The sequence below is a fragment of the Vanellus vanellus genome (genome assembly GCF_965231255.1).
Source record: "Vanellus vanellus genome assembly, chromosome: 5".
Taxonomy (NCBI): domain Eukaryota; kingdom Metazoa; phylum Chordata; class Aves; order Charadriiformes; family Charadriidae; genus Vanellus; species Vanellus vanellus.
This window is the reverse complement of record NC_138910.1, coordinates 2,478,252-2,505,228: the sequence shown is the minus strand read 5'-3', so window position 1 is coordinate 2,505,228 and position 26,977 is coordinate 2,478,252. Positions and strand designations below refer to the sequence as shown.

At 42.3% G+C, this 26,977-nt stretch overlaps 2 protein-coding genes across 2 annotated transcripts; both read right to left on the bottom strand.

Moving 5' to 3' along the window:
* Nucleotides 1-1,817: 1,817 nt before the first annotated feature.
* On the bottom strand, nucleotides 1,818-7,442 carry RBM43 (RNA binding motif protein 43). Its single transcript, XM_082483678.1, has 4 exons — nucleotides 7,415-7,442; nucleotides 4,334-4,532; nucleotides 3,337-3,431; nucleotides 1,818-3,255 (listed from the first exon to the last, which is right to left on the bottom strand). The coding sequence occupies exons 1-4, from the start codon at nucleotides 7,415-7,417 to the stop codon at nucleotides 2,521-2,523; spliced, it is 1,032 nt and encodes a 343-aa protein (XP_082339804.1). The 5' UTR covers nucleotides 7,418-7,442; the 3' UTR covers nucleotides 1,818-2,520.
* Nucleotides 7,443-8,668: 1,226 nt separating this feature from the next.
* Nucleotides 8,669-19,192, bottom strand: NMI (N-myc and STAT interactor). Its single transcript, XM_082483177.1, has 10 exons — nucleotides 19,106-19,192; nucleotides 17,938-17,988; nucleotides 16,292-16,369; nucleotides 15,840-15,998; nucleotides 14,282-14,389; nucleotides 12,505-12,676; nucleotides 11,374-11,480; nucleotides 11,068-11,260; nucleotides 10,342-10,448; nucleotides 8,669-9,361 (listed from the first exon to the last, which is right to left on the bottom strand). Exons 2-10 carry the CDS (start codon nucleotides 17,980-17,982, stop codon nucleotides 9,173-9,175), a joined length of 1,158 nt encoding a protein of 385 aa, XP_082339303.1. The 5' UTR covers nucleotides 17,983-17,988; nucleotides 19,106-19,192; the 3' UTR covers nucleotides 8,669-9,172.
* Between the last annotated feature and the right edge of the window lie 7,785 nt (nucleotides 19,193-26,977).

Here is a 26,977-nt window from a genome sequence, read left to right as displayed (position 1 = left end):
GGTCCCGTGAGCAAATTCTCTATTCAAATTAAAAGCACAAACCTGACGCTGAGAATACTGAGTCAGCACCACCAGTTTAGATCTAGGAATAACATCTGATATGGTTTCCCGGATATTTTCCAACATACACAAATATTAAATGCCTTTGTCAAGTGGAGTTTAATAGCTACAGCTGTGCTTTGCTTGCCATAAAAATAACTGTGAGAATGAGAGCTGGTAAGTCTCTTACCAGCCCTAAGACTGATTTATTTTGTTGTATTTGTTTAGGTATTCATGGTAATGACAAAATCGGACTTTCTTTTTTTGCTAAACATCTATTGTTTTCCAAGGTATCTGCATCATGAAGGAAGGAACAAATGCGTGTTTCACTTATGATGTTACTCTCCTGAAATGCTGTTTATATTTTCCAGCAAACACTAGTCTATCCTGGGGGATCACAGCTTTTTTTTTTTTCCTGCTGCAGAAAGCAGGTTCCTCTGGGGGGGTTAAACCTTCAAGTAGCTCAGTCAGTCACAGGCCACAGCCTCTCTACGATCACTAGTAAAGACCCTGTGCTGCCCTGCCCTTGCACAGCCACAAGGAACCATCAGAGGTGACAAAGGTGGGGTGTTCCCGGCCAAGGCTGCTGCAAATCTGATAAAAAAACAGCCCCAGAAAGCCTGGAGCATAACAATAGCTACTAATCTTCCCCGGATCCAGATCCCTATTTACTAGGCACTTCATAAACACAAAACACCACAGGCAAAGCTCTTTTTGTCCAAAGAAATGACATTCTTTGTAAGAGACCAGAGACAGCAGATGGGAGATCACCAGGAAACAATGAGACGAGGGGTGAGAAACAGCCCCAGCACTCGGCAGCTGAGAGCTGCCAAGGACGTGGTGGCAAAGGGGCATTCGTCAAGTGAATCAGAAGAGCTGTTACAACTGAACCAGGATTCAACAATAAAATTTTATCCAACTGTGATGCTTTCGAGATTTTCAAGTTTTGACTGAAAATCATTCAGTGAAAAGGACTCACTTGCCAGGCAACAAGACCTGAGTGACACCTGTACCAGTGCTGCAAACTGTTCTGTTGTCAAACTTGACTCAAAAAGCGGCGCTCAGCCAGTAGTAACCAGTCAGGATTCAAACTGACGCCAGTGCCACTGGTCTACCAGCCTAGCCCTAAACATTTATTGTAGTGAATAGGAAATACTAATGCTATGAATCAGAAACAACTGAGGCTCTTCAGGAAAGAGAAGGGAAGATCAATCCGGACACTAGTAAAGAGCACTAATTTCATTAAAGGATTATCCTTCAGAGAGGATTTTCTCTTTTACAAGGTTGAAAAACTTCCCCATCTTTGCTTAAGCTCTACGGGGAGCACCCAAAAGAGCCCAGCGCTGGAGAGCTGTCTGCGTTCTGCGGGGAGCCAGAGAGGGGCTCTTCCAGGGCCCTGACTCTGGGCACCCGTGTTCAGCCTCATCTCCGACCCCCCCCACCGTGAACCCACTGGCTGCAGGGGAACTTGGAAGATGTTGAGCCTTTAATTACTGCTCCCCCCACTTCCAGTTCAGCAAAGTGCTTAAGCTCATCGTCTTCCCACTTTGACAGTGTATTTTAATACACAGCATTGGCGCCAGTTTAACAATTTTTTCATTGGCATAACTGCAATGGATAATCAGTCATGACAAGAAAATGCCTAAATCATTTCTGAGGCTTTAGGTTTGGGCTTCCAACCAAAAGAACATGGACACAGTATTTTGTATAACTAATTTCTTTAATAGCATAAAAAGTTAAAACTTTTCCTGCACATAAGACAAAACAGCCAGTGCTCTATATGTTTTGACAAAGTATTCTGAACACACTGATATCACAAAATAAGTTATTTTCTAAATTGGTTTTATAAAAATATAGATATAGATATAGAAATGGATTTACATAAACAGAATCTGATTCAAAAGTCTAAATGCCCCAAGATTTTCCCATCAAAACTTCGGATATGCTTTCACGTCTAAATAACATGCTGTCTAGGGATGCTGCAAATGCCGTTATAGCTGGGAAAAAAATAGTTATTGCTCCTATGAAAACACACTCTCTTATTTTCTCCTGTCAAGAATTTTCAATGCCATGTTCTAAGGTGTTTCTCAGGACGTGACAAGCCTGTAAATTTAATAAAGCATTCTGTCCCCTCAAGTGTCACAGCTCTATCTTCTGTCTTCATGCAAGATGGAATGAGTGTACATGTGCCCAGAATGCTGCTAACGAAAGGAAAAAGGTGGCTATATCTGGACAGAAGAGGCCTAACTTCTTTGGTCTCCAAGCTCACAAGAAATAGAGAAATCATTTGTTTCCTTTTCTGAACTTAATTTGGTATTTGGGGGGGTATGGGCTTGTTCACCCTCATGTGCAGACTTCCCAGCCTGTGAGTAGGAGAATGTGACAGATCCGCAGTGACACGGAGGTGCACACGTTGCACCAGTACTGTCTGTATGAGAAGCACAATGTGTAAAAAGCATGAACACTAACTTCCTACCTGGTTTAAAGCAGGCCCCGAATCTTACTGCTCACTTCCTTTGTAAATTCAAAAATCTCAGAAGAATTTCCTATAACATCAATGTGAGTATCATAAGGAATGATCAAAACATGAGAGTAACGGGGTTTTAGACTTTCACATGCCCATTTATATCTCTGCTTTTCATCTCCAGTTTGCTCCTCAAAGTAGATCCTTTCTTTACACAAGACATTATGGAGCTTTAGAGACCAATTTTCAATTTTCTCTTTGACTCTGAACACCTGTTCAGCACCAGATCTACTTCCAGCACTCTCAATATACACTGTTGTTATATCACCATCAGTGATGTCCGAAATTATAACATCATCATTTACTAGGAACGTCCTGGGAAAAAAGTATTTCATGTAGTGATAGATATCCGTGTCAAGAACAACCACTTGTTTTTCCCCATCTGCATCATGAACGTAATTACTCGTCTCCGCGGTAAGCCTGTATTGCTGTGGCTCCCTCCTTGGTCTTTGATGGGACTTACTTTCTTCTCTTTTGTCCTTCTCCGAAAGGGATTTTGCTTTTAGTAAGAGAAAGTCTCTTAGCAATTTGATTGCTGGAAATGACCCTTGAACAGAAATATGCCCATTGGATTGCAAAGGACCGAAGCTCAAAGCTGTGCTCTTCTTTTTAAGTTCTTGTATCAGGTCCTCTAAAACAAACTGATCTTTGAAAATAGACATATTGAGGACAGATGTGACAGAGCTGAAGACCTAGAATTATGCATTAGAGAAGTTGAGTAATGGTTGACATAGCAATGGAAGTACAACTAGATAAACTACGAATGTGCTTACGTTTTCACAATAACGGGTTACTTTCAGCAGATAGTATCTGGACAACCTCTTGTCTTCTAGTCGATGTTCATCCTTCTTTAGAACACTCTCTACAACTAAGGAGAAAGCCAGATTCACTTGTTGCACAGTAAGATAATGCGCCATTGCCAGTCTGATGGTGGAACACTTCACGGGTGGTTTTCTCTTGGTGCTTCCCCAAACAATTTCCCATACATACACACAGATGATTCAATACTCTTGCCTAATATTTTATGGATCAGTCAAAATTGCTGAGAGAGAGACAGAAGCCTGTCTTCTTAGAACATTAATTGGCAGAGATTTATTCTCAAAGGCCTGACTACAAAAATTGTATCTGTTATGCATGGTATGTTACATTATGTTATACAAGGCAGGGGAGTTGGAACTAGATGATCTTTAAGGTCCCTTCCAACCTAAACCATTCTATGATTCTATATAAATTTATTCCTAAAACCAAACAAAACAACTGGAGAGGGACTTCTTACAAGGGCATGTAGTGATAGGACGAGTGGTAATGGCTTCAAACTGGAAGAAGGGAGATTTAGAATAGATATTAGGAAAAAAAAAATCACTTGCAGGGTGGTGAGCCCCTGGCGCAGGCTGCCCAGAGAAGCTGTGGCTGCCCCATCCCCGGAGGTGTTCAAGGCCGGGTTGGACGGGGCTGGGAGCAACCTGGGCTGGTGGGAGGTGTCCCTGCCCAGGGCAGGGGGGTGGGACGAGATGATCTTTAAGGTCCCTTCCAACCCAAACCATTCTATGATTCTATCATAAATGCTTTGCACAAAGCCTGTTCAGAGTCATGTCTTCACTGAACAGAAATAAAAATCTAAAACTTTGACTGACTAAAAGAGAGGTATTAGTCTCCCAGTTCTATAAAATCCTCATGCCAGTAAACAATTTTAAATCGTTTACTTTACAGTTAACATTCTAGAGCTAATTCTTTGGCGGATGGCTACATTTCGTGTGTTAATCTAAATACCTTCTTGATCTTCAAAAGTTACATATGCAACTCCTTTTGTCATTGTTGGATACACTACTTCTTCCACATCTCCCCCGTTATTCTTCGACATTTGGAAGTGAATCATCAGTATATCCGCTATGACATCATCGTGCAGAAGGCCATCTGGAACACCAGCGATGACAACTGTCCTTGCTGATTTAGCAGCTTGTCCTGTTGCCTGTGTACAGAGACATGGCACATTGTAAATGCAAGGAGCACCAGTGAGCTCCGGTAGAGGTTACCCCAATTCACCCTGATTGCTGAAGTGACTCCCCTTTGCACAGACAACACGTGCATTTAGTAGGTAATTAAGAAGGCTGCTGAATCAGATTTCCATGAATGCCAGGCTCCCTCAGGCACCACTCCATTACCCTGCAGTAAAAAATAGCCTGGCTCTTAAGTGTAATTTACACCCTCTCAGTATCTTCTTTCCCTAAAGCAGTAAAAATTACATCTAAATTTAACAGCTTCTCAAATGAAAGGTCCAGTGTGACACTGATGAGATTGTTTCTTCCGATTCTAATATTCAAAATCTGAAAAGAAGGAAAAACTGTAATTGCATGTACTGTTCAGTAAGGATTGTCTTTTCAGAGCGGAAGGGTCAGATTCAGACTGTCCTTACTTGTTAAATTGATGAGAGCTGGGATCTAGGGTTGTGCTCTGACTCATCTCTCTCCGCTTAGTGAATGGATAACCTTGTTAAATTGGAAGAACATAATCCCAGTCATCTGAGACTCGCAGTGCGTGTAACAACTAACTACACACATGATTTTCATCAGAGCCAAACCTCCCAATGCTGCAAACATGAAATCTATCCTTAATAGGATTTGCATCCATGTCTTGTTAAGAAAAGCATATTTTCTTTCCATTCTTATTACACAGACATAAACAGTAATATTTCACTGGGAATATCACAGCAAAATTACTGTGAATAGTGGAACACAGAGTAAATTTTGTAACAGTTCATTGACTTTTTGGAGGAGAGAAAATAATTTAGTATGTCTGCATGGCAGCGTTCACGGGAACGAACTGTCAGTAACAGAGTGACTGTACTGGAGGTCAGTCACTCCATCTACATTCTTTAGACTTCTCTTACAAAGTTTCTTCTGGACCTGGGCTGCATAAAACATTAGGGCCAGCACAGCAGTTACAAAACCTGCAGAATGTGCCGCCGGGGGCTAATGCTTCATCAACGAGTGTCAAAAGCCTTGTGGACCACCAGCACAGTGTTTCTGAAGGGAGCAAGGAGGCAGATCCAATTCGATTGTGCCACCATGCAAGCTTTTAATTCATAAAGAGATGAGGCCTTTTATTATCACCCATCAAATTTAAAGAGCCAGGCGCTTTAATTATATTAGGCAATCACGTTGGTGGCAACGTTCGTGCGAAAGCAAGTTTCTGCGCTAATGAGGCAACATGAAGAGAATATAAAGAGGGTGCTCCCAAGACTGACGGAGCTTCACGCAGGACTTTTTCTCAGGCTTCGCACAGCCCGTGCACGAGCGGGAGCACTCCGCTGCCAGACAGCATCTCGCACCTTGCCAGCTGGTATTTTGGAACAACACTCATGCCTACTATTGGGGTTAGAAGAAAAAAAAAAAAAGGCAAAAACCAAGCATGAAGATACAGTTCATTTGTACTGAATTGCTGCCGAGACAAGCCTGCATTTGTGGCTGTTGGCAGACAGGACTGTGGCACTGCTGGAGGTGCCACAGGGACACAGACACGGGCGGGCGCAGAGGAGGGTGCAGCACTGCAACGCCGGGCCCTGGCCACCGCGGGATACAGAATCACAGAAGCCCAGACCGGTCAGGGCTGGAAGGGTCCTCTGGAGCTCCCCCAGTCCCACCCCAGCCAGAGCAGGGGCACCTCCAGCAGTGGCACAGGACACGTCCAGGCGGGTTTGGAATGGCTCCAGAGGGGGAGACTCCCCCCCCTCTCTGGGCAGCTGTGCCAGTGCTCTGCCGCCCGCACAGGAGAGAAGTCCCTCCTCAGGTTGAGATGGAACTGCCTATGGTCACGTTTGTGCGCGTTCCCTCTTGTCCTGTCACTGGGCACCACTGCAAAAAGACTGTTCCCATCCCCCTGGCACCCTCCCTTGAAGGATTTATAAGCATTGATAAGATCCCCCCTCAGTCTTCTCTTCTCCAGACTGAAAAGCCCCACGTCCCTCAGCCTTTCCTCATCAGAAAGACGCTCCAGTCCCCTCATCATCTTTGTAGCCCTTTGCTGGACCCTCTCCAGCAGTTCCCTGTCCTTCTTGGCCCGGGGAGCCCACAACTGGACACAGCGCTCCAGATGTGCCTCCCCAGGGCAGAGCAGAGGGGGAGGATGACCTCCCTCGCCCTGCTGGCCACACTCTGCTTGATGCCCCCCAGGATGCCATTGGCCTTCTTGGCCACCAGGGCACATTGCTGGCTCATGGGCATCCTGTTGTCCACCAGGACTCCCAGGTCCCTTTCCACAGAGCTGCTCTCCAGCAGGTCAGCCCCCAACCTGTACTGGTGCAGGGGGTGATTCCTCCCCAGGTGCAGCACCCTACACTTGCCCCTGTTGAACTTCATAAGGTTTCTCTCCGCCCAACTCTCCAGCCTGTCTAGATCAATTTGCCATTTCTTGGCAAATCTGCTTCACGGATGAAGGCTGACAAGAGATCGGGTATGGAGACTTACCCATAGACCTCATTGGTTCTCAGTGTTATTAAAAAGAAATATTAGTGGTAGTGAAAGTGAAATCAGAGCTGTTGCTACAGGGCCAGGACTGCACGCCGTGGCTGCTTCTTCACTGCAGGCACCAAGTGAGGAGCAGGCAGGATTCGCTCCTTTCCCTCATGGCGCCGTTACTTTCAGCCCCCCGAGGCTTTTCACCAGCGGTGCTGGAGAAGGCCGCTCCTTCCACCCCGCTGTAAGGGAGCACCGGAGGCGGAAGAGGGCCGGCGGGAAGCCCCGGCCTCCCCCCGCGCCCCCGAAACCTGCCGGCGGCAACCGGCCCTTTCCCTCAGAGGGCCGCTGCCGCCCGGCGCTCCCCTCACGGCCCTGCCCGCCCGCCGCAAGCACTTGCCATGGCCGCCGCTCCGCCGAGGTGGTGATTCCGCCGGCGTCCGGGGCGGAGAGCGGCCGCCTCCGCCGGGGGGAGGAGCGGGAGGGCTGGGCCCGGCCCCGGCCCCGGCCCGGCGGGGAAGGTGAAATGGCGGGCGGGGAGCCCAGCGGCGGGCGGGAGGTTTCTCCGGGACGCCTCCCGCCGGTGAGGAAGCTGGAGAAGAAGGAATAACCCGATTTTCACAATTAGCGAAAATCCCAGTTGGTGCCGGGCCAGGGCTGTCGGAGTGGCCGGGCGGGGAGGTCCGGCTCACGGTGGAAGCGGCATGGATGAAAACGTGAAGTACGCGCGGTACGGGGGTGAAAACAGTCACAGCTCTTCACACTTCCAGTCAAAGGTAACTTCACTCCAGCAGGTAGAAAAAGAGGATAGTGCCATTTACAGAAACATCACCTAATTTCTGGATTCTTGTTTTTCATCATTAAAACTGGTACAGTTAAAAATTCATCACGTTTTTTACCGTCATCAGCTGTCCCCCCTCTTTAAGTCATCTGATCTTAGCAACATTTTAAGACCGTTACATGCAAAAGTACACAATCTCCATAAATACTCCAGTAGTAGTACTACCTCTTTTTTTTTAATTATTTCATAACTCTCAGGTAATCAATCCGTGCCTTTGCATGCAGTCAACAGTAAGAGGTGCTGCAGCCACATGTATCTCACCCAACAGTGAATGCGCCATCAGCTGCGGTGCTAGCAGCCTTTAGTTTTCCATATTCAACATCATCTATTGCCTACTAACAACTTCATAATAATAATAATAATAATAATACCTGAGGTATATCTGTAGTGCTCTTCTCGCACTAGCTTGCTGCGTTGTCCTTTTCCTGCATACCAAGATGTCAAATACTATGAAAATAAGTTAATTTTCAATCTTAGACCCGTGGTAAGATTATCGTTGCCAAACCATTTCAGCCCCCAAGGGCACCAAACAAAAAAGGCCGACCGCAGAAAAGGAAAAATTCCTCCTTGGAAAATAATCTGCCTCTGACTTTGCACTTCTATTTTATTTCAAAGATCTTTTAGAATGACAGCTAAAAGGATGAACTGGAAACAAAAGGGGGACTTTACACACTGAAAAATTAATTTGCCCTAAACTCTATATGCCTTTTTTCAACTGACCCCTCTAACCCCCCCAGAGCCAGCAGCCTGGCCAGTCACACGCAACAAAACCCATCAAGCATTGTTACAAAACAATCTCTTTTAGACAAAGAATCATCTCAATTCTTAACTTTAATATTTTCAAGTAAGCAAAATCATGAACAAAAATAATGACAAATATCATTGTAGAAACAAATATTAAAACCAAACAATAAACCAGGCTATTAACTTAGACGCTTTTTGATTCGGATTACATATGGCTTTTGTAACCAAAATGGAAGAAGGAATAGATTTATCCCGCTTGGGAGTATGTGACCTATCTAAAATTTGTGATACAAAATCTGCAAATTTGGAGAAAGCACTCTTAGATTAAGTTTCAAGTGCTGGTAAAAGCTTTTTCTGTGACTTCAATCAGGAACCTCTGGAACACCAAGCAGTGAGTTTTACTGAATTTCTTTGCAGTCTTTGCTGTTACACAAATCAGAAGACAGGTAGTTCCTCTTTTTCAAGTATAAATTTCAGAACATTAAAATACAATGTACATAACTTTCCATGCTTTGATGAAGCAAAAAATTGGAACTTGATGAGTTCAACCTACAGCATTCAACCTATGGCATCTTAAGTATCCTCCTCGAAACAAACCCACGTTACTCCTTTTGATACATATTTTATAGTCTCTATTTCCCCACCGCTATTACTAGGTTTTTGAAAATGAATTTCAATCATGTCCTGTACACTTTCCTCATCGTCTTCCGTCTCTTTAATTCCTTTCAACAGAATGGTCTTCTTAGAAATCCCGCAATAGAGCTATTGAGGAAAGAAAAACAAACTTGCATTACACATCAGCTGTTGCACCTACATCTAAAGGAACTAACAGATACTGGAAGTAAACATACCCATGATCAGACATGGCTAGGATCTTTGATTACATTTTAAGACTTTGGACAGCATGGTATATTTCTGTCACTGAAAACAGCAGGAGTTCCAAACTCTATCATGCACTACCAAGTTCAACAGGCAAAGCACCTAGCCTCCTCAGCTGGTGTGTCCTACGCTCCTGAATGCACGCACACACTGGATTTGGGGATCTCTGATGACTCTAGGCAGCATCACTCCATAAAAATCCATGCCAATACATGATACACACCTGCAAAGAATGCTGTTGTATCTCATAAACACACACACTCGAGTCAATGCTTTAATTATACAGGCCTGATTATATACACAATACTGACTTGATTACAATCTATTCATACAAAGTAAAAGACAATTTCAGTGAGAATATGATGAGCAAGCAGACTAGTGTTACAGGAAAAGAAGTCATTATTTGGGTTGAATGAATGAATGAAAAAAATGAATGAGCAAATATTTCATAGAACAACAAGGGTCTCTGCTGGGACTATCAACGAGGCCTCTCATTAGGGATTAATGTGACAGTGCTTTGTAATTCAGAAAAACGTTGTTGTGTCTACTATTAACCTACTGCACAAACAATTCAGTAGCTGCCTCCTGTCTAGCACAGACATTATGGTACGTACTGATAAAATTTGATCAAGGGAAGACATGCCTAAACCACGACACCTTTTAAAATAAATTATAGCTTTCACACTGCAAAACATAAGATTATCATCAGAGCAGCATATTGCAGGCTCACGCTTGCTATTAAATTTCACAAAGTGCATAACACAAAAGCTTCTGTAGTCCTCAGAACTGAAAATTCTGCCTGTATCTCCTATTTCCCACTTATCTGTTCTATTTAGGAGTTAGCCTGGACTAGATTCTTTTACCTGAAACTTTTCCAAGTGTACGTTGGTGTTTGGGGACACAGAAAGCCTATAGCACCTTCCATTTACAAAGAAAGGATATTTAGTACATCCCACAAAGCCATTAGCTGCTGTAATAGAGAATGGGAAAAAGAGGAGTAAGAGTAATATAGTGTAAAATGCATTTTGTAAGCATATCAAAGAACAGACTAATCTTTCTTATATGGATTTAGAAACTAATATATGATAGCACACTTGTAGATTCTTCATATGCATATTGAAAAAAGTTTATCTGGCATTTCCAAAACAGCAAAATCATTAAATACCCACAAAAGCTTCTGAAATAAATCTAAAGCAGCTGCTCTAAATGGATGTGGCTCCACTGATCTTCACAGAATTTCATACAGTTGGGCAATCTGAATGCCTGTTTAACTTCATTGTCATGAAACAAGGGCTAAAATCAAACACATTTTCCTAGTTTTCTTTTTGCAATATAAGTGTCTAGCAATGCAAAGCAAAAATAGTTTTTTGACAAAGTTAAGAAAGAAAGAAAGCTCACAAGCTGCATACCAGGTCATGTTTGATCAAAAAAAAAAGAGTATGATGAAATACTGCTTTATTTACAGATGTGTGGGTGAACCCACATCTTTTCCTGATCTACTTAACTCTCCATGGGAAGAAGTTCAGTGGTTAACACAGAATGGACAATATGGCCTGTACATCTAGCTAACAAAATATTATATACTATACCTCCAGGTCTGAGGAACGTAATAACAGCTGTTCTAGACTGCTTGTCATAGTTCACATTTTCTACTTCTCCTCCTCCACCCTGTTCAGATTTGTAGAAATTTAGCTCTAATTTGTCTCTCATCCAGTCTTCAGGAATGGATAGCTCAGGTACTTCTGAAACATTGATCTTCTTTCCAGAAATAGTGACATGGAGCTAAAAAAATAATTTTGTGCATTTAGTGACTGAAAACACCCAAAAAACCGAACCTAAAGCTTTTTAAGTTCTGCAAGTTCACATCTTTGTAGTTTCGTATTTCAGTTGATTACCTCAAATTTGATTCCCATTTCAAGTGTAAAAGGCTTCACACTCACATCCGCTATTTTGTTGTCCAGGCTCACAGCATGCTTACCCATTTTTATCAGTCTCTGGGCAACTAAGGAAAATCACAAGTTTTCAGATATGAAAAGCTTTGTTTAATCATTATAAAACCAAAACTATTCCCCAGTCTCATAAGCAAAATCTCCTTTTGTATCAATAAAGGAGAAAGAAAGAACAGCTAGGCAACCAGATCCCACTATCCATGTTTTCAGGCCTATTTCCATAAAGTCTCACTGGTTATAGGCAACAGGTAAAATATTGTACTATCATTAGAGTAGTATAGAATAGTAGAATCTTTATGCTGTCAGAAGATCATAGAATCATAGAATGGTTGAGGTTGGAAAGGACCTTGAAGATCGAGTTCCAAGTGAGATGCTTCAAAATATTAATACTAATGCATCAAATATTAATACTAAACTTCTCATATTCCATTTAAAATATCCTTGGATGAAACCCAAATCACTACCAGGTGCAGAGAACGCCTATTAGCAATGTTAGATTTTAGCTGAAATAAATGAATCGGACCCTAGCTTTGTATCTGGGATATACTCGCATAACTGAGTTACCCACCACGCAGACCCAGCCAGAATGCCTGCAGGCTCCTTGCAGGCAGGCACCAGGCTGGCCAAACAGCAAGTATCCCAGCGGGAAGCAGGCAAGTTAAAGGCCACACGATCCCTCTGTCTCAGATCTGCCCATCATCTAATGTGTACACTTAACCAATATAACTGCTGTCACAATAAGGTACTGCCCAGAGTAAAGAAAATAATCAAATTCTGCTATCAAAACATTTTGAATCAGTCTTAACAATACTCTGTGAGGTAGAAATTCCCAATTTCAAACACCAAGTGTTGCTCGTATTAGCCAAGAGCAGAAATCTGGTAATCCAAGACAGACATGCAGCGTGGTTGCAAGGATTTTCTCCTACTGATTGGTATCATAATAGTGAAAGGTTCTCTGTGTATTCTTTCTTTGGCTGTTGTTCATCTTTTTTTTCCAAAATGTTTATGTAAATATTTTCCCTTTGGCAACAAAATACATCAGAGACATTAATTTTATACCTAAAATATGCATCATACCTTCTTCATCTTCAAAAGTAAGCAGTGCCTGGTTTTCATTCAGTCTAAATGGGATTCTTGTAGTTGCACCAAAAACACAGTGAGTATTCATATCTGAATAATCATCATAACCATCCTTCATGTCTTCCATGTGAGCGAACTTCATTTTCACTTCTGCTATCTTTTTTTTAATCTGGTATTTTAGAATCAAGATAGGGGGAAGAAGCATTTCTGTAATTTATTGCAGAACAGAAAAATGAACAGTAGTCTTTCCTTGAAGTGCTACATATATTTTGTTGTTTTTTTTTTTTTTTTAAAGTTTAACAGTCAAACAGATTGAAGTCATGGCTGGAAAAACAGGTATAACTCTTCTAACTAAACTGATTAGTTGTACTTGTCTATTCCCGGGATTTTTGTCAGTGAGGACTTTTTTTTTCCTCTTTAATTAACTTTGAACTTAAAGTTGACCTTATACAGTAAAAATCCAATTGAAGTCCACAGGGATTTCCACCTGCAGAAGTAGAATACTTTCGGTATCTAACATTTGCAAAATGCAAGTATCGGAGTCATTCGTGTTGCCATTTATTTTTGCGTAATTGCATCACTGCTCTACAGCAACGGGAAGCCTGCTAATGAACACCCTTATACGTTGCCATCTTAGTAAAACAGATAAGAATACCCAAGTATTTTATAACTAGGATAGATTAAAACTGTTCACGAAAATGTTGGTTAGGAAAGGCTGCTTTGATAGACTTGAGGGAGTTTCAGATAACTTTTTTTTCCCCTTTATGTAACTGCTTCAAAATAAAACCTTTTGTAGAAGAAAAATAGTGTTTGTGTCAAGATAAAATAACCAGAGTAATGAAAGCATTCCTGCTACCTATCTTCAAAACTAACGTCTTAACTATGAGCCCACTTTCTTTCCATTCCCTCTACTGCCAATGGAAAGAGAGAAACCCTTCCTAAAGATAATTCAGAGACTGAGTATCTGAATTCACACTGAATCTCCTTCTAGAGGAGCCTTGCCCTGTCCAATGACCGCATAGGAGGCTGGACTTAACTGACATCTCAGAAATGTAATTTAGAAAGCTAAAGCTAATATTGCATTATTGTTAACATTAAACAAGGTAGCACTTGGATAGAGTTTCAATCTCTGTATAAACAAAAAATGATCCCAGTTTGACTGAATATTCCCCAAAATATTTGGGTTTGTTTCAATTTGGAATGAAAACATGTTTTTAAAAGCTGAAATTTCCACGGGGAAAGTTCCAATTTCTGAACACCTCTGAATCTGCAACAGTTTCACCAAAAGAAACTTTGATTCCTGAGTTTAAATCTATTTAGTATCACTAATATTTATCTGACTGCAAATTGAGTTACATCTGATTTGGAGTAACATGAGAAAAACTATAATCAAGTCAAGCTCAATATAGGCTAAAATAGATGCTACATTTGCCATATAATGGACATATTCCCTTTCTTCCATCCTCTTGCCCAAGAAATATGAGAATACTTGAAAATGCTACGTGTATTTTTTATTCCAGTGTCTTCCATTTAAGAATTTTCTGCTTTGCTTCATTCCTTTCACGTTTTCAGTATCTCACATACTTGTTTCCATGTCCTTAGCCTGCTTCACATTATCTTGCCGGGTAAAATAAGAAAATAAAACTTCAAGCTATATTTTATATTGAAATCAGTAGAGGTTCACATGCCAAAAAACTGGCCCCAATAATCTAGAAACGACAAAATAAAAATGTGCACTTCCAAAAGACAAATTGCAAAATATTTCAAACTTTACCTGACTGCTCCGGAAAAGCACTGAACTACATTCTGCAAGGTCTTCTTTGAGCTTTTCAATTTCTCTCTTCAGCTCAGCATTTTCTTGGTTTAGTACATAGAGTTCTCTCTACAGCCCCAAAAGTATTAAATGTCAAATAAAACACATAGAAGACAAAAATATATTTCAGCAAAATCTGTAGACATTAGAAATTGTTTCAACTTTTAATTATTCTACATGACAGCCATGCATGATACATTTTTTGCATAGCGTTACCACAAGGTAAATTCACCCACTGAGGGGCAGTTTCAGTGAAAGTAAATTACAGTAAGAGGATTTTTGAAATGAGGCAGTTTCCAAGCACATACAGTGTACCATAAATTGCACAGGGCTCTCCATAGTTATGTCAGTTCCTTATACATGCAAGGTCAGAGCCTATGTCAACACACAAATGTTTCATTTTTTGTAGCAGGTGTGATCTTAGTAACTGTTATTCCCTTTTCCAAAAAGTTTACCAGGCGAGGACAGTTTCTGGCACACTGCTACTCTTCCCTCCTTATACTTCTTCAGCAAGGAAGAGGGAATACCTCTTCTACCTCCCATCTGCTACATACTTCCTCCACACCAATGAATCCTAAATGGGCATAAAGCCCACATAACAAATCCAGTATTTCCTGGACAGGGAACACAACAGAATGAGAAGGAAACACAGCAGATGTAGTCAGCTCCAGCCACCCACAATTAAAAGATGGTTCCTTTCAAGTCATTAACCACTCAAGACATCTAGACCAGTTCCTATCAGCTGAAGATAACGTAAAACAAAAGCCAGATGATGATAATGACCTCTTCCAGCTATACAATCCAAACATTTATGATTGGAGAACCAAAACCAAGTTTCAGAAAACCTCACACCAATCTGAATGTCATTAACCTATTAATTACATTTTAATAGTTTGTAATATTGAAGCCATAATTTCTCATCAGTCATTTACAGGCCAAACCAAACTTCACTGAAACTGCCTCCTTGACAGCCTATGGAAACCACTATTACTGTACCAATGACCACACACGGCACACTGAGGTAATGAGCCAATTAGTTCTAGAACCAAGTAGTTCTAGACAGAAGAGCCCTTTTCACACAGGTTCTGGCTCTTGCCCAGCTCATTGTCACTTAAGAAATGCTAATCCCTTGGGTGCTGTAAGGTCTTTTAAGATGGGCTGTGAGTTGACAAAGCAGTGGAATTAACTCATTCAATTTTACCTGCATCACACAAAACTGAAACTCGTCTGTTAGTGGAGAATCTTGGAAGAGGAAGACTGGTTTTATCAGTCTTCATCTTCTATACAAAATAGGTCTCAGTTTTGCCTTCACTCTTCCAACATTCCCATAAGATTTATTTTATTGCACTGGTTCTTAATCTGCCACTGAAAAACTGTGTGTGGAACATTCTATTCATACGGTCTGCAAACCAGTAAAGCCATTTAAACTGAAAAGGAAACATTGCTCTTATTTTCTCAAATCAAGACTTCCTTCACAACTCCCCAAATACTAACAGCTGTAAGAAAGCCTTCTCCATACCTCGTGGGTGTCCCTAGACATAATAATGTCCTTATGCTGTTTCTCTTGAAAGTCCTTGAGCTTTATCAGCTCCTCCTCTGCTTTAACGCACTCTTTGTCAGCACTTAATTTACAGAGAAGAAGGTCAGCTTTTGCTTTTTCAGCTTTTTCAACTCTTTCCTGGATAGTAAAAAGAAAAAGATATTTTTTTTTCTTCCATGGGAACAAACAAAAGCTTAAGTAAGCCCTTTATATTTATTTATTTTCAACACTTTGGATAAATATTTTTCTTAGACTTACAAGTGTAGTTACTCCTGAGATCAACACAAGCATGTACCATTGAAGAACAGGGAACAAGTTAGGCAAACGTTATAATTGGGGGAGAGTTGATTTGGTTTTAGAAGGATGGACTAAACATCTTCCAAGTATCATTCAGCTAATTTCCACCATTCTATGTGCTTTATAGAACTTGCCTTCCATTTCTTCAGTTCTTCATTAAGTCTTTCCATCTCATCTTTTGATGTGCCAAAAGGGTCAGGGGTTGTCATACTCTGGAGAGAAAAGAAGAGGCACTAATGGAGTTTTCCTCTCCATTAAGCAAAAACTGAGACACATCAAACAATTCAAATGAGTCTTCAGAATAAAAAAAAAATAAACCCTCTACAATTGGATGGAGCATTTCGCCATGGAAGGTTTCAATGTATGTCCATTAATTAAAGTCCAATGTATTTTGCCTGTGTGCCCACTTGCTGTTTTTCTCTAATTATGCAGGCAAGATATGCGGTAAATCAAACATTTGGAGAGACTGATTGTATTTCATAATTGAATTTTCCTAGAATCTGCATGCTAGAGGATAGCGTATACCACATAATTTTTTAAAAGCGCATTGAGACACTTAGGCCACATCATTGAACTATTTTAATGGCTAGATAGGACAAAAATCTAAGAAAATAGGTCCTGGTGAGTAATCATTATTTGCTATCCAACTGAAAATATTCACAGGCTAATATTTTGATAAATAATAAAAGCAAATTGTCTCTGTGTTCTGCCACAGGGAACTAAGCTCCTCAAACCCACAAATATTTATCTATATGCTTTCTCAGCAGTTCCTCTAAGTGAATGTATAAAGAATATACCGGCCTAATGAGAAAAAAAAAATCAAAATGGGATGCTTCCAAGTTCAGGGAGATTAAAGGTAACAACAAGCAGGAGGAAGGCAATAAAAGAAGCATTTCAGAATTTAAGTACTTCAGAGCAGAAGTACACAATCATGGGAAAACTACCCTTGGATAAAGCCCAAGAACAGAGAAAATTTTCTCTGTTCTGTTTTGTTTCTATGGCTGCAATATTCTGCAGAAAATAAAAAAAAAATCCAAAGAGACCTGCTGAAACAATCCCTCCCTTTTACTTAAGATTACATAAAACTTGAATGTGAACCATGAAATTTAGGCATGGAAAAGGTCTAAATTAGATAATCTTGTTAATTCTCTTGGTAATGCTGGGTATTTCCTCAAAACAATAAAATAGAAGATAATTTTTTCCACTACTTTGTCCAGTTTCAAATGCCTGTTAAGCAACAGGGAAATCCCCATCTGTGTATAACTTAAAACCAGAAAAAAAATCCTTCACTCAAGGGATTGAGTGCAGGAGAGCAGAAGGATGCACGTGCCACAGCTGGAAGCTGGTAAGAAAGAATGCCTGTTTTTTTACTGAAAAAAATGGTCTAAGGCAACAGTTTTCAACCTGAAGAAAAAAAATAGCAAGGAAAACACAAGAAATCCCAGGGGAAGTCCCATCCAAACTACTTGCCACACTGCAGGGCCTAAATCAAGGGAGGCACCAGGAAAAAGGAAATTCCCCTATGAAACAGAGACAGATAAGCAAGCAAGGTAGGACAGGAAAATTCTAACAGAATCCGTAATGCAGAAACTTTGGAATGGGACTCTCCCTATGGAAACAGGAGGTGGGAATGAGGAATGTCCAAAGTATAAAAGTATGGAACAAGGTGAGACGAGGAGTTTCAGAAGCACTGTCCTAGTAGTCCTAGCACAAACCTTCACTCAGAGACACCATCATCAAATAGATTTTTTTTTCAGGCAGCACATCAGGAAATACTTACAAAACCATCATCTTTTAAAGATAGTGAGGGACTCGTTAAATCCATTGAAACCTGAGGGAACAGGAAAAGAAATTACAATACTGTGTGTATTGGCTTTTTTTTTTTTTTCAACAGAATAGAATAGCAGAAGCTGTGTTGAGATAAAAGAAGTTTTAAATGTAAATGTTGTATCATTTTATAGGCAAAAGTGATATATATTGGGTATCTGAAGCCTCCTTCCTTACTAAGCATGAAAGCCAGAGACATTATGTGAGGAATTCTGCATTGCACAACTTAATTTTACAGTCTTGAAACTTACATACTTACCTTTACACTGCTTTTGTGCTGTTGTACAAATGCTTAACATCCTCTGTGCTTAACAGGGACAACCCTTAAACCTGCTTAACAGACAGGAAAACACTGCCTTTGCACAGCAGGTAACGTAAAGACTGGAATCCGTTGCCACAACATTTAGTGGAGACAGGTAAGAATGAATTTAGACGAGTTCACGGGCCGCTCATCCGCAAATGGATGCTAAGGCACACAGGTTCCCGTGCGGATCCAGCCTGCGGACGCCACCAGGGCAAGCGCAAGCGTCTTCGCACCACGGGCGAGCCATGCTCTAAGCAGGGCTGTTGTCCCAGGGTACATCAGCACCGTCTAACAACTGCCAAGACCCGGGTAGTGGTGTCCTGACCCGGCTGGACATCTCTGACACTCTCACCTGGAAATTCCGAGCTTGGTTTTGACCCGACACCACCGTACCCTCTGTGTTCGGCAGTGAGGTTCCTCACTGAGGCCATCTTTGGCTAACAGTCCAGGAATCCCTTTCTGGTTTGCGTTAAGTAACCAAAATTTACTCACTTATGTACCGATTCCTGACTTAGGAAAGTGCATAAATGAGAAACACCTTCACTTGGCTTCTCCACAGGACAGCTCAGCCGGCAGCCCAGGCCCACCTCCGCACCGCCACCCCTTCTCTTGTGGTCCGGGGGGGGGGGGGGTCAACGCGAAAACACGGCTCTCCGGCAGCCCAACCGTCCCCTCCAGCCCCTCGCCTCCCCGGGCGAGGCCAGGGCAGCCAGCCCGTCCCAGCCCCGCTGCCCGGTGCGGGGGAGGCCGCGGGTCAGGCCGCGCCAGGCTCAGCGTCCCCGGGCTGAGGAGACAACCCGGGGCTCACGCAACTTACAGCAGTGTCGCCGCGGAGGCGGCCGGTGGCGCTGCGACAGGCGCTTTCCCCCGCCCCTACACGGCCACCGGTCCTGCAGCGCCGCGGCGGCCCTCAGCTGCGAGCCGGGCTCCCCACACCCCCTCCGGGTCCCCGCCGGGTCACCTTCCGCCGCCACCGGGGATTTCGCTTTCGCTTTCCCGCTGGCGGAGGAGCGCCTGGCCGCTCCCCCCCACCCGGTTCCGCCCTCCTCCCCGGCCCTGGGCGCCCGGCTCCGGCTCCCCCGCGGGCGGCTCCGGCTCCTCTTCCTCGAAGTGACGTGGAGGAAGGTGGCGCCGTCCTCCGCCGCCGCCTCAGCGGAGGGCAGCATGACCGGGCCCCCCCACCCGCCACGGCCATGGAGGCGGCAAGGCGGTTTCCCGCCCGCCCTTCGCCCCTCCGAGCGGCGTGAGGGGTGTCCCGCCGCCCCCCTCAGCTAACAGGGCCTCGGCTGCCGAGCCCTGAGGCACCCCCGGGGAACGGCCCGTGGGCAACACCCCTGCCTGTACAGAAAATGGGGAAATGCCAGAAAAGTTGGGGAGCGGGTGGGCTGGGAAAGGACGCTGGGCACTGCGCCTTCAGGGAAGCACGAAGGCTTCCAGTCCGCCATGGCCTCCCTTCTGCTTCACCTCTTGTTCGCCCATCTCTTCGCTTGGCTGGAAGCATCTGGTTTGGCGTCTGGGTTTTTCTGTGAAGTAAAGTGACTAAGACTTGGCGTCCTCAAGAGAGTTCTGGTGAATTTGTTATATTTATTTGTTTTGAGCCACATTCTCTGGGATTATGCATTGGTGTTATAAGGAATAGGTCGTCTTTGCTGGGCTGTGGCAAAAGGCGTAAAACATTCAGTGACAGGAAGACCCTTTGCTGATGCAGGTGCCACTTTCAAAAAAATAATTTTGGGAAAAACTGTGGAAAACCAAGCGGCAGGTGTTGGCCACGCCACCCTTTCCCTGGGACAGCAGCAGTAGTCCGCCATCCCTGAGGGAGCCAGCCATCCCTGAGGGAGCCAGCCATCCCTGAGGGAGCCCGCCATCTCTGAGGGAGCCCGCCATCCCTGAGGGAGCCCGCCATCTCTGAGGGAGCCCGCCATCCCTGAGGGAGCCCGCCATCTCTGAGGGAGCCCGCCATCCCTGAGGGAGCCCGCCATCTCTGAGGGAGCCCGCCATCTCTGAGGAGTTTTTTTTTCAAGTCCTTTGGCTGGCCATAGTGTGTACTTGGTGAGTTGGATCATAGAATCATAGAGTCATAGAATGGTTTAGGTTGGAAGGGACTTTAAAGACCATCTTGTTCCAACCCCCTGCCCTGGGCAGGGACACCTCCTTAAGGCTTAAGGGTAAAAGGCTTTGGTTACTGAATGATCCTTCTTCATGTAGGTAACTAAAGGAAAGAGTCTGTTATGGATCCTGAGAGCGCTGGTATGACTCATGTTGTTGTGCAGAATAAATATGTTGCTAGGACAGACTGGACTTCTCATGATGGGAGCTGTCAGGCGGCAGGTATGAAGCGTGTGTGTGCTTAAGCATGGGTGGATGAAAGAAAAATACCACACACATCTTTCACTAATAGCTCTTGGATACCGGAGCAGACAATGTATCTAAGATTTTAGCCAAGCAGCCGGACACAGCTGATTGAATTCAAGACTTACTATCTATTTAGTTACTCATAATAGATGCATTGCAATCATGAACAAAATTTGGGCAATGTCTACGTGCTAAGACAAGAAGAAAAGAAAGCGTATTCATAGAATTGCTTTCAGGTTTCCTTTGAAACTAACTGATCTTTTAAACGTTACCCTCAAAATTGCAAACAGATTTGTACTCGTTGGCCAAAGTGTTTTGTACGGTTAGCAGTCAATCAGCACTGACTGTTAAAGAAATTAATTCTCAAAAATTCAAAATATGCCAAATAGTTGGAGAAAGAGTAGAAGCTGACTTTGTCACTTAGCAGATGTTGACTTCCACTTTCAGAGAAAAACAGGAGGAACTGTATAGCAGCGAAGCGTTGCAGTGAAAGTGGTTGAGCTCTGCGTGCGCACTTGAGGAGGCCTGCGCAAGAGCAGTCAGATGAAGGTTTTCAGAACTTTTGCTTTCATTGGCTGTGCAAAGGGAATCTTGGATTGCACCCTGCTTGGACAGCAATCACCTTGTGCCACTGAATTCGGTGGGAGTTTAACCCATGGGGTAATTATTGTAGCAGTTTCAAATGTCCTAATCTGTTTTTTAAGATAAGTGGGTGAAACTATGACCCTGTATTTGAGATATTTTTTTTTCATTATTTTCTGCCTTGACAATGGATAACTATGTTTACTATTGCTTTATAAACACAACGTTGGTTACTAATGAGATGAGTAAAAGGGAGAGGTTTAGCTGGAGTAGCCAGGGAGGAGGAGGTGATTATGTTATGACCTAAGTACATCAGATTTCAGATTTAAATGTCAGAGTGGCAGGCTGCTCTCCAGTAACCATGGTCATGTTGGGAAGTCACTGCTGATCTGAAGGAGCCTTATTTCTCCAAACTCCAGGGAATGCAGCAACGCCAATCTGTTTACATGACCAGCTTTGGGATTTGAGCAGAACAGTGTGTTTGTGTTTGTTTGGTGAAGAAGATTTATTGGCGATACTGAACTGGGCCAAGTTCCTTAACTGAAATGGAGTTGACTTTGGGTTGATACGTTCATTGATTTCTACGTGTTGTTGTGAATTAATAGTGTTAGCCACATACGAATCAGAGTAAAGGGAAAAGCATTGATTTCATAACTCTAGAAGAGTGTAACTGTAGGGGAAAATCAAGGAGTGAAATGTAGCATAAGAGTACAAGAAGCTTTAAAACTCCCAGGAGTTCTCTGAGAAGTCTGCATTGATACCAAACTTGTTCTTCAGGAGTCTGAAAAACTCTTGACAAGCCTAGAAATCTGAACTGGAAACTTCAAAAGAAAATCATGACCCTTCTGGCAGCGTAGGATTAGGACTCTATCTACAGCAGGAAATACTCTGATTTATGCTGGAAGAAGGTTTACAGCCATAAACTTACTTTATTTGTACCAAAACAGTTTGACCATAACTCAGCTTCTGGACAGTAACTGTTAAGAATCTCATGGCATTACCTTTGGAGAGAGAGTATCCTTTTAAAGTTAGAAGAGATCCAAAGAAGGAAGTAAATGGAATTTAGGTGCTTAGATCATAACTGTCGTAATGAAAACCCTGCTCAGTGCCTGTCTGATCCTGTCTGACCCTGGCTGCAAAGGAGGCTTGTTCTCCAGACAGGTCTAGTAGCATCTGAATGTTGGCAGTTGTGAATGCTTTAGCTTGATAATGCTTAGAAGCCACATTCAACCACTCCGGTGTTCTGATGGCATGTATGGTACTTTCATACTCCGACAGAATCATGTTCCATCTGGTTTATTATGTGCTTTCTTTCAAAACCCAGCCAACAGAGGCTAGCAATGCCTTCCCTGCTTGTCTGAAAGATTTGCAGAGTCTGGAAAACAATGCATGCTTTTGTGGATTATTAGTGCCTGGAAAAAAAGGAAATAAAATTTCAGGTTCTTCTTTAAGGACCTGCTCATGTATTCTGTCCACACATCATCACACAAACACGTTCCTTAATAATAGCAATGCTTTTTTTCCTGTGTTCTTTGAGAAGTTTTCACACATTCTAAGAGAGAGAACAGAGACCCCATGTTCCAGAGCGGCCAGTATTGTGTGGTTGGAGCACTGTTTCAGCAACTGGAAGAAGTGGGTTTGATCTCTTCAGTGCACCCAGGTGTCCCAATCCTTTGTGCTTTGTCCAGCAGCTAGCCTGCCCAAAGGGAACGACAATTGCTGTACCACCTCCCATCTTTAGTCATCTCTACTCAGTTATTGGAAAAAAAACAACCTACAAACCCCAGGCAGAAAGAAATTTCTTCTTTCTGTCCTTGGTGCAACGCCAGGCCCTGGAGAGGAGCACATCTGAATCTGACATTTATTGTATTCTTAGTTACTGTAAGTGATTTCTTATGCAGTGCACAGACTTCTAAGCAGCATCGGAAATCACCATGATGATAGTTCTGGATCTCAGTGCTGTGGTACGGTCTGTAGTTCATCAGATCTTGACGTCAAAGAGAAACCAAGAACACACGGACGGTGGTGTCTCTAAAGAATCTGTCCTATCTACCTGTCTACCTCTATTTCTCCCATATCCTGAGTGCTTACGCAGCACATGGCAATCTTAACTGGGAAATGAACCAGCTTAAAAACTAACCTTGAACAAAGTTGGTTTTAGCTGGCTTATTTGTCCAACCCAGTTCATCCTGTGGTCAAAAAACAGTGTGCCATCCCAGGAGGGGGTGGCGTGCAGCAGGGTCAGTAGGCTCAGCAGGGGAGAGTAACAACTTCAGTGGTGCTGCCAGTGTGACGTGGCTTAAAGCACTGGTCAAAATACAGCTTCATTGTCTGGTGTGGTACAGGGGACCTCAGTTCCATAGAGGAGATTCCAGATTTTATTTCAGGGGGCCTACATTTTAGGCATCACAAAACACAGTCCTTTTTTCAGTCCTGTTTTCTAGCAAGGAAAGAGAGAAAAATATACCTGACAATGAACATCCAACACCTTTAGATGTCAAATAGCTGCCTCTTGTAAATGTACAAGTCCATTTCCAACACAAGCAGAATTATGAAATAAATACTCTATACCAATTTGCATTCTTTACAGGAAGGATTCTGAAATGTGTCCAGCAAGACTTGGGAATGTTTCAGCTTCCCTAAGATGTGTGTCCCAGAACACAGTACTATGAGGCAATGCAGTGGTTTAGTAAATAGTCCCAGCACGACCGCTAGAAAGCAAACAATGAAGCAGAAATCATCTAAGATGCACGTTGTTAGGCTTGAATCACATTCCAGTTCTTTGGCTATAAATCACTGCATGTTAATGAAATACTTCTTTCAAATAACATTGTTAGTGTTTCAGTGAAGACTATTGGTTTTCATAGGCAGAATAAATTCTAGCGCACAGTCCATTTTACACTGAGAAGACATAAATGAGAGGGGAGGGAGATGAGGAGAGGGGGCAGAGGAGATGTGCCTGTCAACGGTATTAGTCCATGCTTTTATTTTATTTGATGAATGAATAGAAATTGATTGTTTATATTCCTTAGGAATAAAAAACATTGCCTCTGAAAATCCCAGGTGCCTCCCAGAGTAACCACTGGCCATAGCACAGATTGTAACAGAGGGCAAAATGCTTCTTTGGTCTGTCTCTGGCCTGAATGACAGAGTCTGAAATTGTCCATATGAAAAAAAAAGATCTTTTCTGTTTCTTGACAAACTTTGTAGTCGGCAGGATTTCTGAATGAATACTCTATCAAGATCATCTTTTGGGAATGTTTAAGTAAGTGCCTTAGTCTCTGGAAATGCTTTTTGAAAGAGATTGTGACATTTCCCCCTTTCTTTAATTTCCAAAAAATATTTAATACAGACCATTCTTCATGAAAGAAACACTTAGTGAGTGTAAAGCATATAAGGTCCTGTCTTAAATTGGAAGCCATGGTACAGCTGAGACAAATTAAAAAGTAAATACGTGTAAGTTAAAACATGAGAATTGCTTATATAGAAGATATCTCTGGGAAGTAAAGTAATCCCAGTGTTATATAGCTCTGGCCCTGACATATTACTGGAAAAACTCAGAACTCTCAATGGTGAAGGAAGGTCCCTTTGCCTATGTGCGGGTTTTGGCTGGCATAGAGTTAATTTTCTTCATAGAAGCTAGTATGAGGCTATGTTTTGGATTTGTGCTGAAAGCGATGTTGATAATCCCAGGATGTTTTAGTTACTGCTGAGCAGCGCTTACACAGAGTCAAGGCCTTTTCTGCTCCTCACCCCACCAGCGAGCAGGCTGGGGGTGCAAGAAGTTGGGAGGGGACACAGCCAGGACAGCCGACCTCAACTGAGCAGAGGGATGTTCCATACCATGTGGCATTGTGCTCAGTGTATAAACCTGGGGGAAGAAGAAGGAAGGGGGGGACATTCAGAGTGATGGCATTTGTCTTCCCAAGTCACCATTACGCGTGCCGGAGCCCTGCATCCCTGGAGATGGCTGAACACCCGCCTGCCCGTGGGGAGCAGGAAAGTAATTCCTTGTTTTGCTTTGCTTGTGTGCACAGCTTTTGCTTTATTTATTAAACTGTCTTTATCTCAACCCACAAGTTTTTTCTCGCTTTTACCCTTCCGATTCTCTCCCCCATCCTGCCAAAGTGGGAGAGAGCGAGTGGCTGTGGGGGCTTAGTTGCTGACTGAGGTTAAACCATGACAGCCTGAAAAACTGTTAATGAGAACTGAATGTATTAGGTTTCATTTATGATCACCACTGTTTAGGTCAGTTCATCTCAATCCCCAATTCAGACAGAGCCTAGGATTTAATAAATTATATACTGATTTTCCAAGTCTTATCTTCTGTAAGCTTTAACAAACCTAACCAAACTGGGAAGCCAAACTGGGAAAATTGTTCAGTAAGTAAAAATGAAAAGCTCACATCCTTAAGTCTTTTGTCAGAGCCCAAGTTGAAGAATGCTGAACAGACTGCCTGCAGATACTTGCGTGTATTTCATTTTCTTTTACCCTTTTTTTTATTGAAAGGCCCAATGTGAAGCCAAGGGTTGACTAATGGCTGTCTCTTACTCCTTTGTGGAAATCCTACTTCCTTGTCCACAGAGATATCTCCACAGACAGACCTGCCAGGGTATATGTATAAGATTTCATGGGTTGTGGTTTTTCTTTTTTTCTTTTTCTTTTTTTTTTTCTTTTTTCTTTTTCTTTTTCTTTTTCTTTTTCTTTTTCTTTTTCTTTTTCTTTTTCTTTTTCTTTTTCTTTTTCTTTTTCTTTTTCTTTTTCTTTTTCTTCTTCTTTTTCTTTTTCTTCTTCTTTCTCTTTCTGCTTCTTTTTCTTCTTTTCCTTCTTTGTCTTCTTCTTTTTCTTCTTATTTTTTGTCTTTTTCCTTTTTCCTTTCCCTTATTTTCCAAAATAACCTGGGGTTTAATTGTTTTGGCTGAACTTGTATTTCAATTTCTTCTTGTGTTTGTGCACATAAAGCACTCTTTTGAAGATAAAGATACAACAGCTGTTAGCCCAGCTTATTTCCAAATGAAGTGTTACTAACTCTTAAGAGGTCTGTTTAGTTTTTGCAGAGTTTTTTTTTTAAACATGGGGAGTTTATGCCACTGATTCTGGCTGAAGAGACTTTGCTGTGTCCAGGTCTTAAATAAGTGCCTCATATTCCCTGATACTCTGTTTTAGATCTGACAAGTCATCACGGTTACGTGTTAAACCAGCATTAAAAATGTCTAGTGTGATGTTATTCAGAGCTGAAGGCAGCCTTAGAATAGAGTGAAATAATCTGTATTTTTATTATTTCACCACAGAAAACTGAACAACAGTTTTAGGGAGGAGAAAACTGTTAATAAATTTGGATAAAAAACAGTCGTGGCAAGAAAGAAAATATATTGAAGTTGCTCAAATATTTGTTTCAACTCTTTCAAAATGAAACCATTTGATTTTTCATTGCCGACATTTTGGAAAATAGCCATATTTCCTAATTATTTTTTTAAAAAAACCTGAAATGAAAATTAAGTACTTTAAATAAAACAAAATAAAAAACTTGACCCAAACCCAGTCTTTTTCACTAAAAAAGCACTTTCTATTTTGAAATAACAGACACATTTACTCCTTTCTATCTTTTCTGCTTTGTGTTTGGCCAGCAAATAGAAAATTCATGAGTTTTATTTCTTTACTTGGCTCTCTGCACAAATGTTTCACAGTGATTACCTTTCCCAGGATGAGTGTGCAGGCAATAACGGTCTTGCATCAAAGCGTAGGATATTCA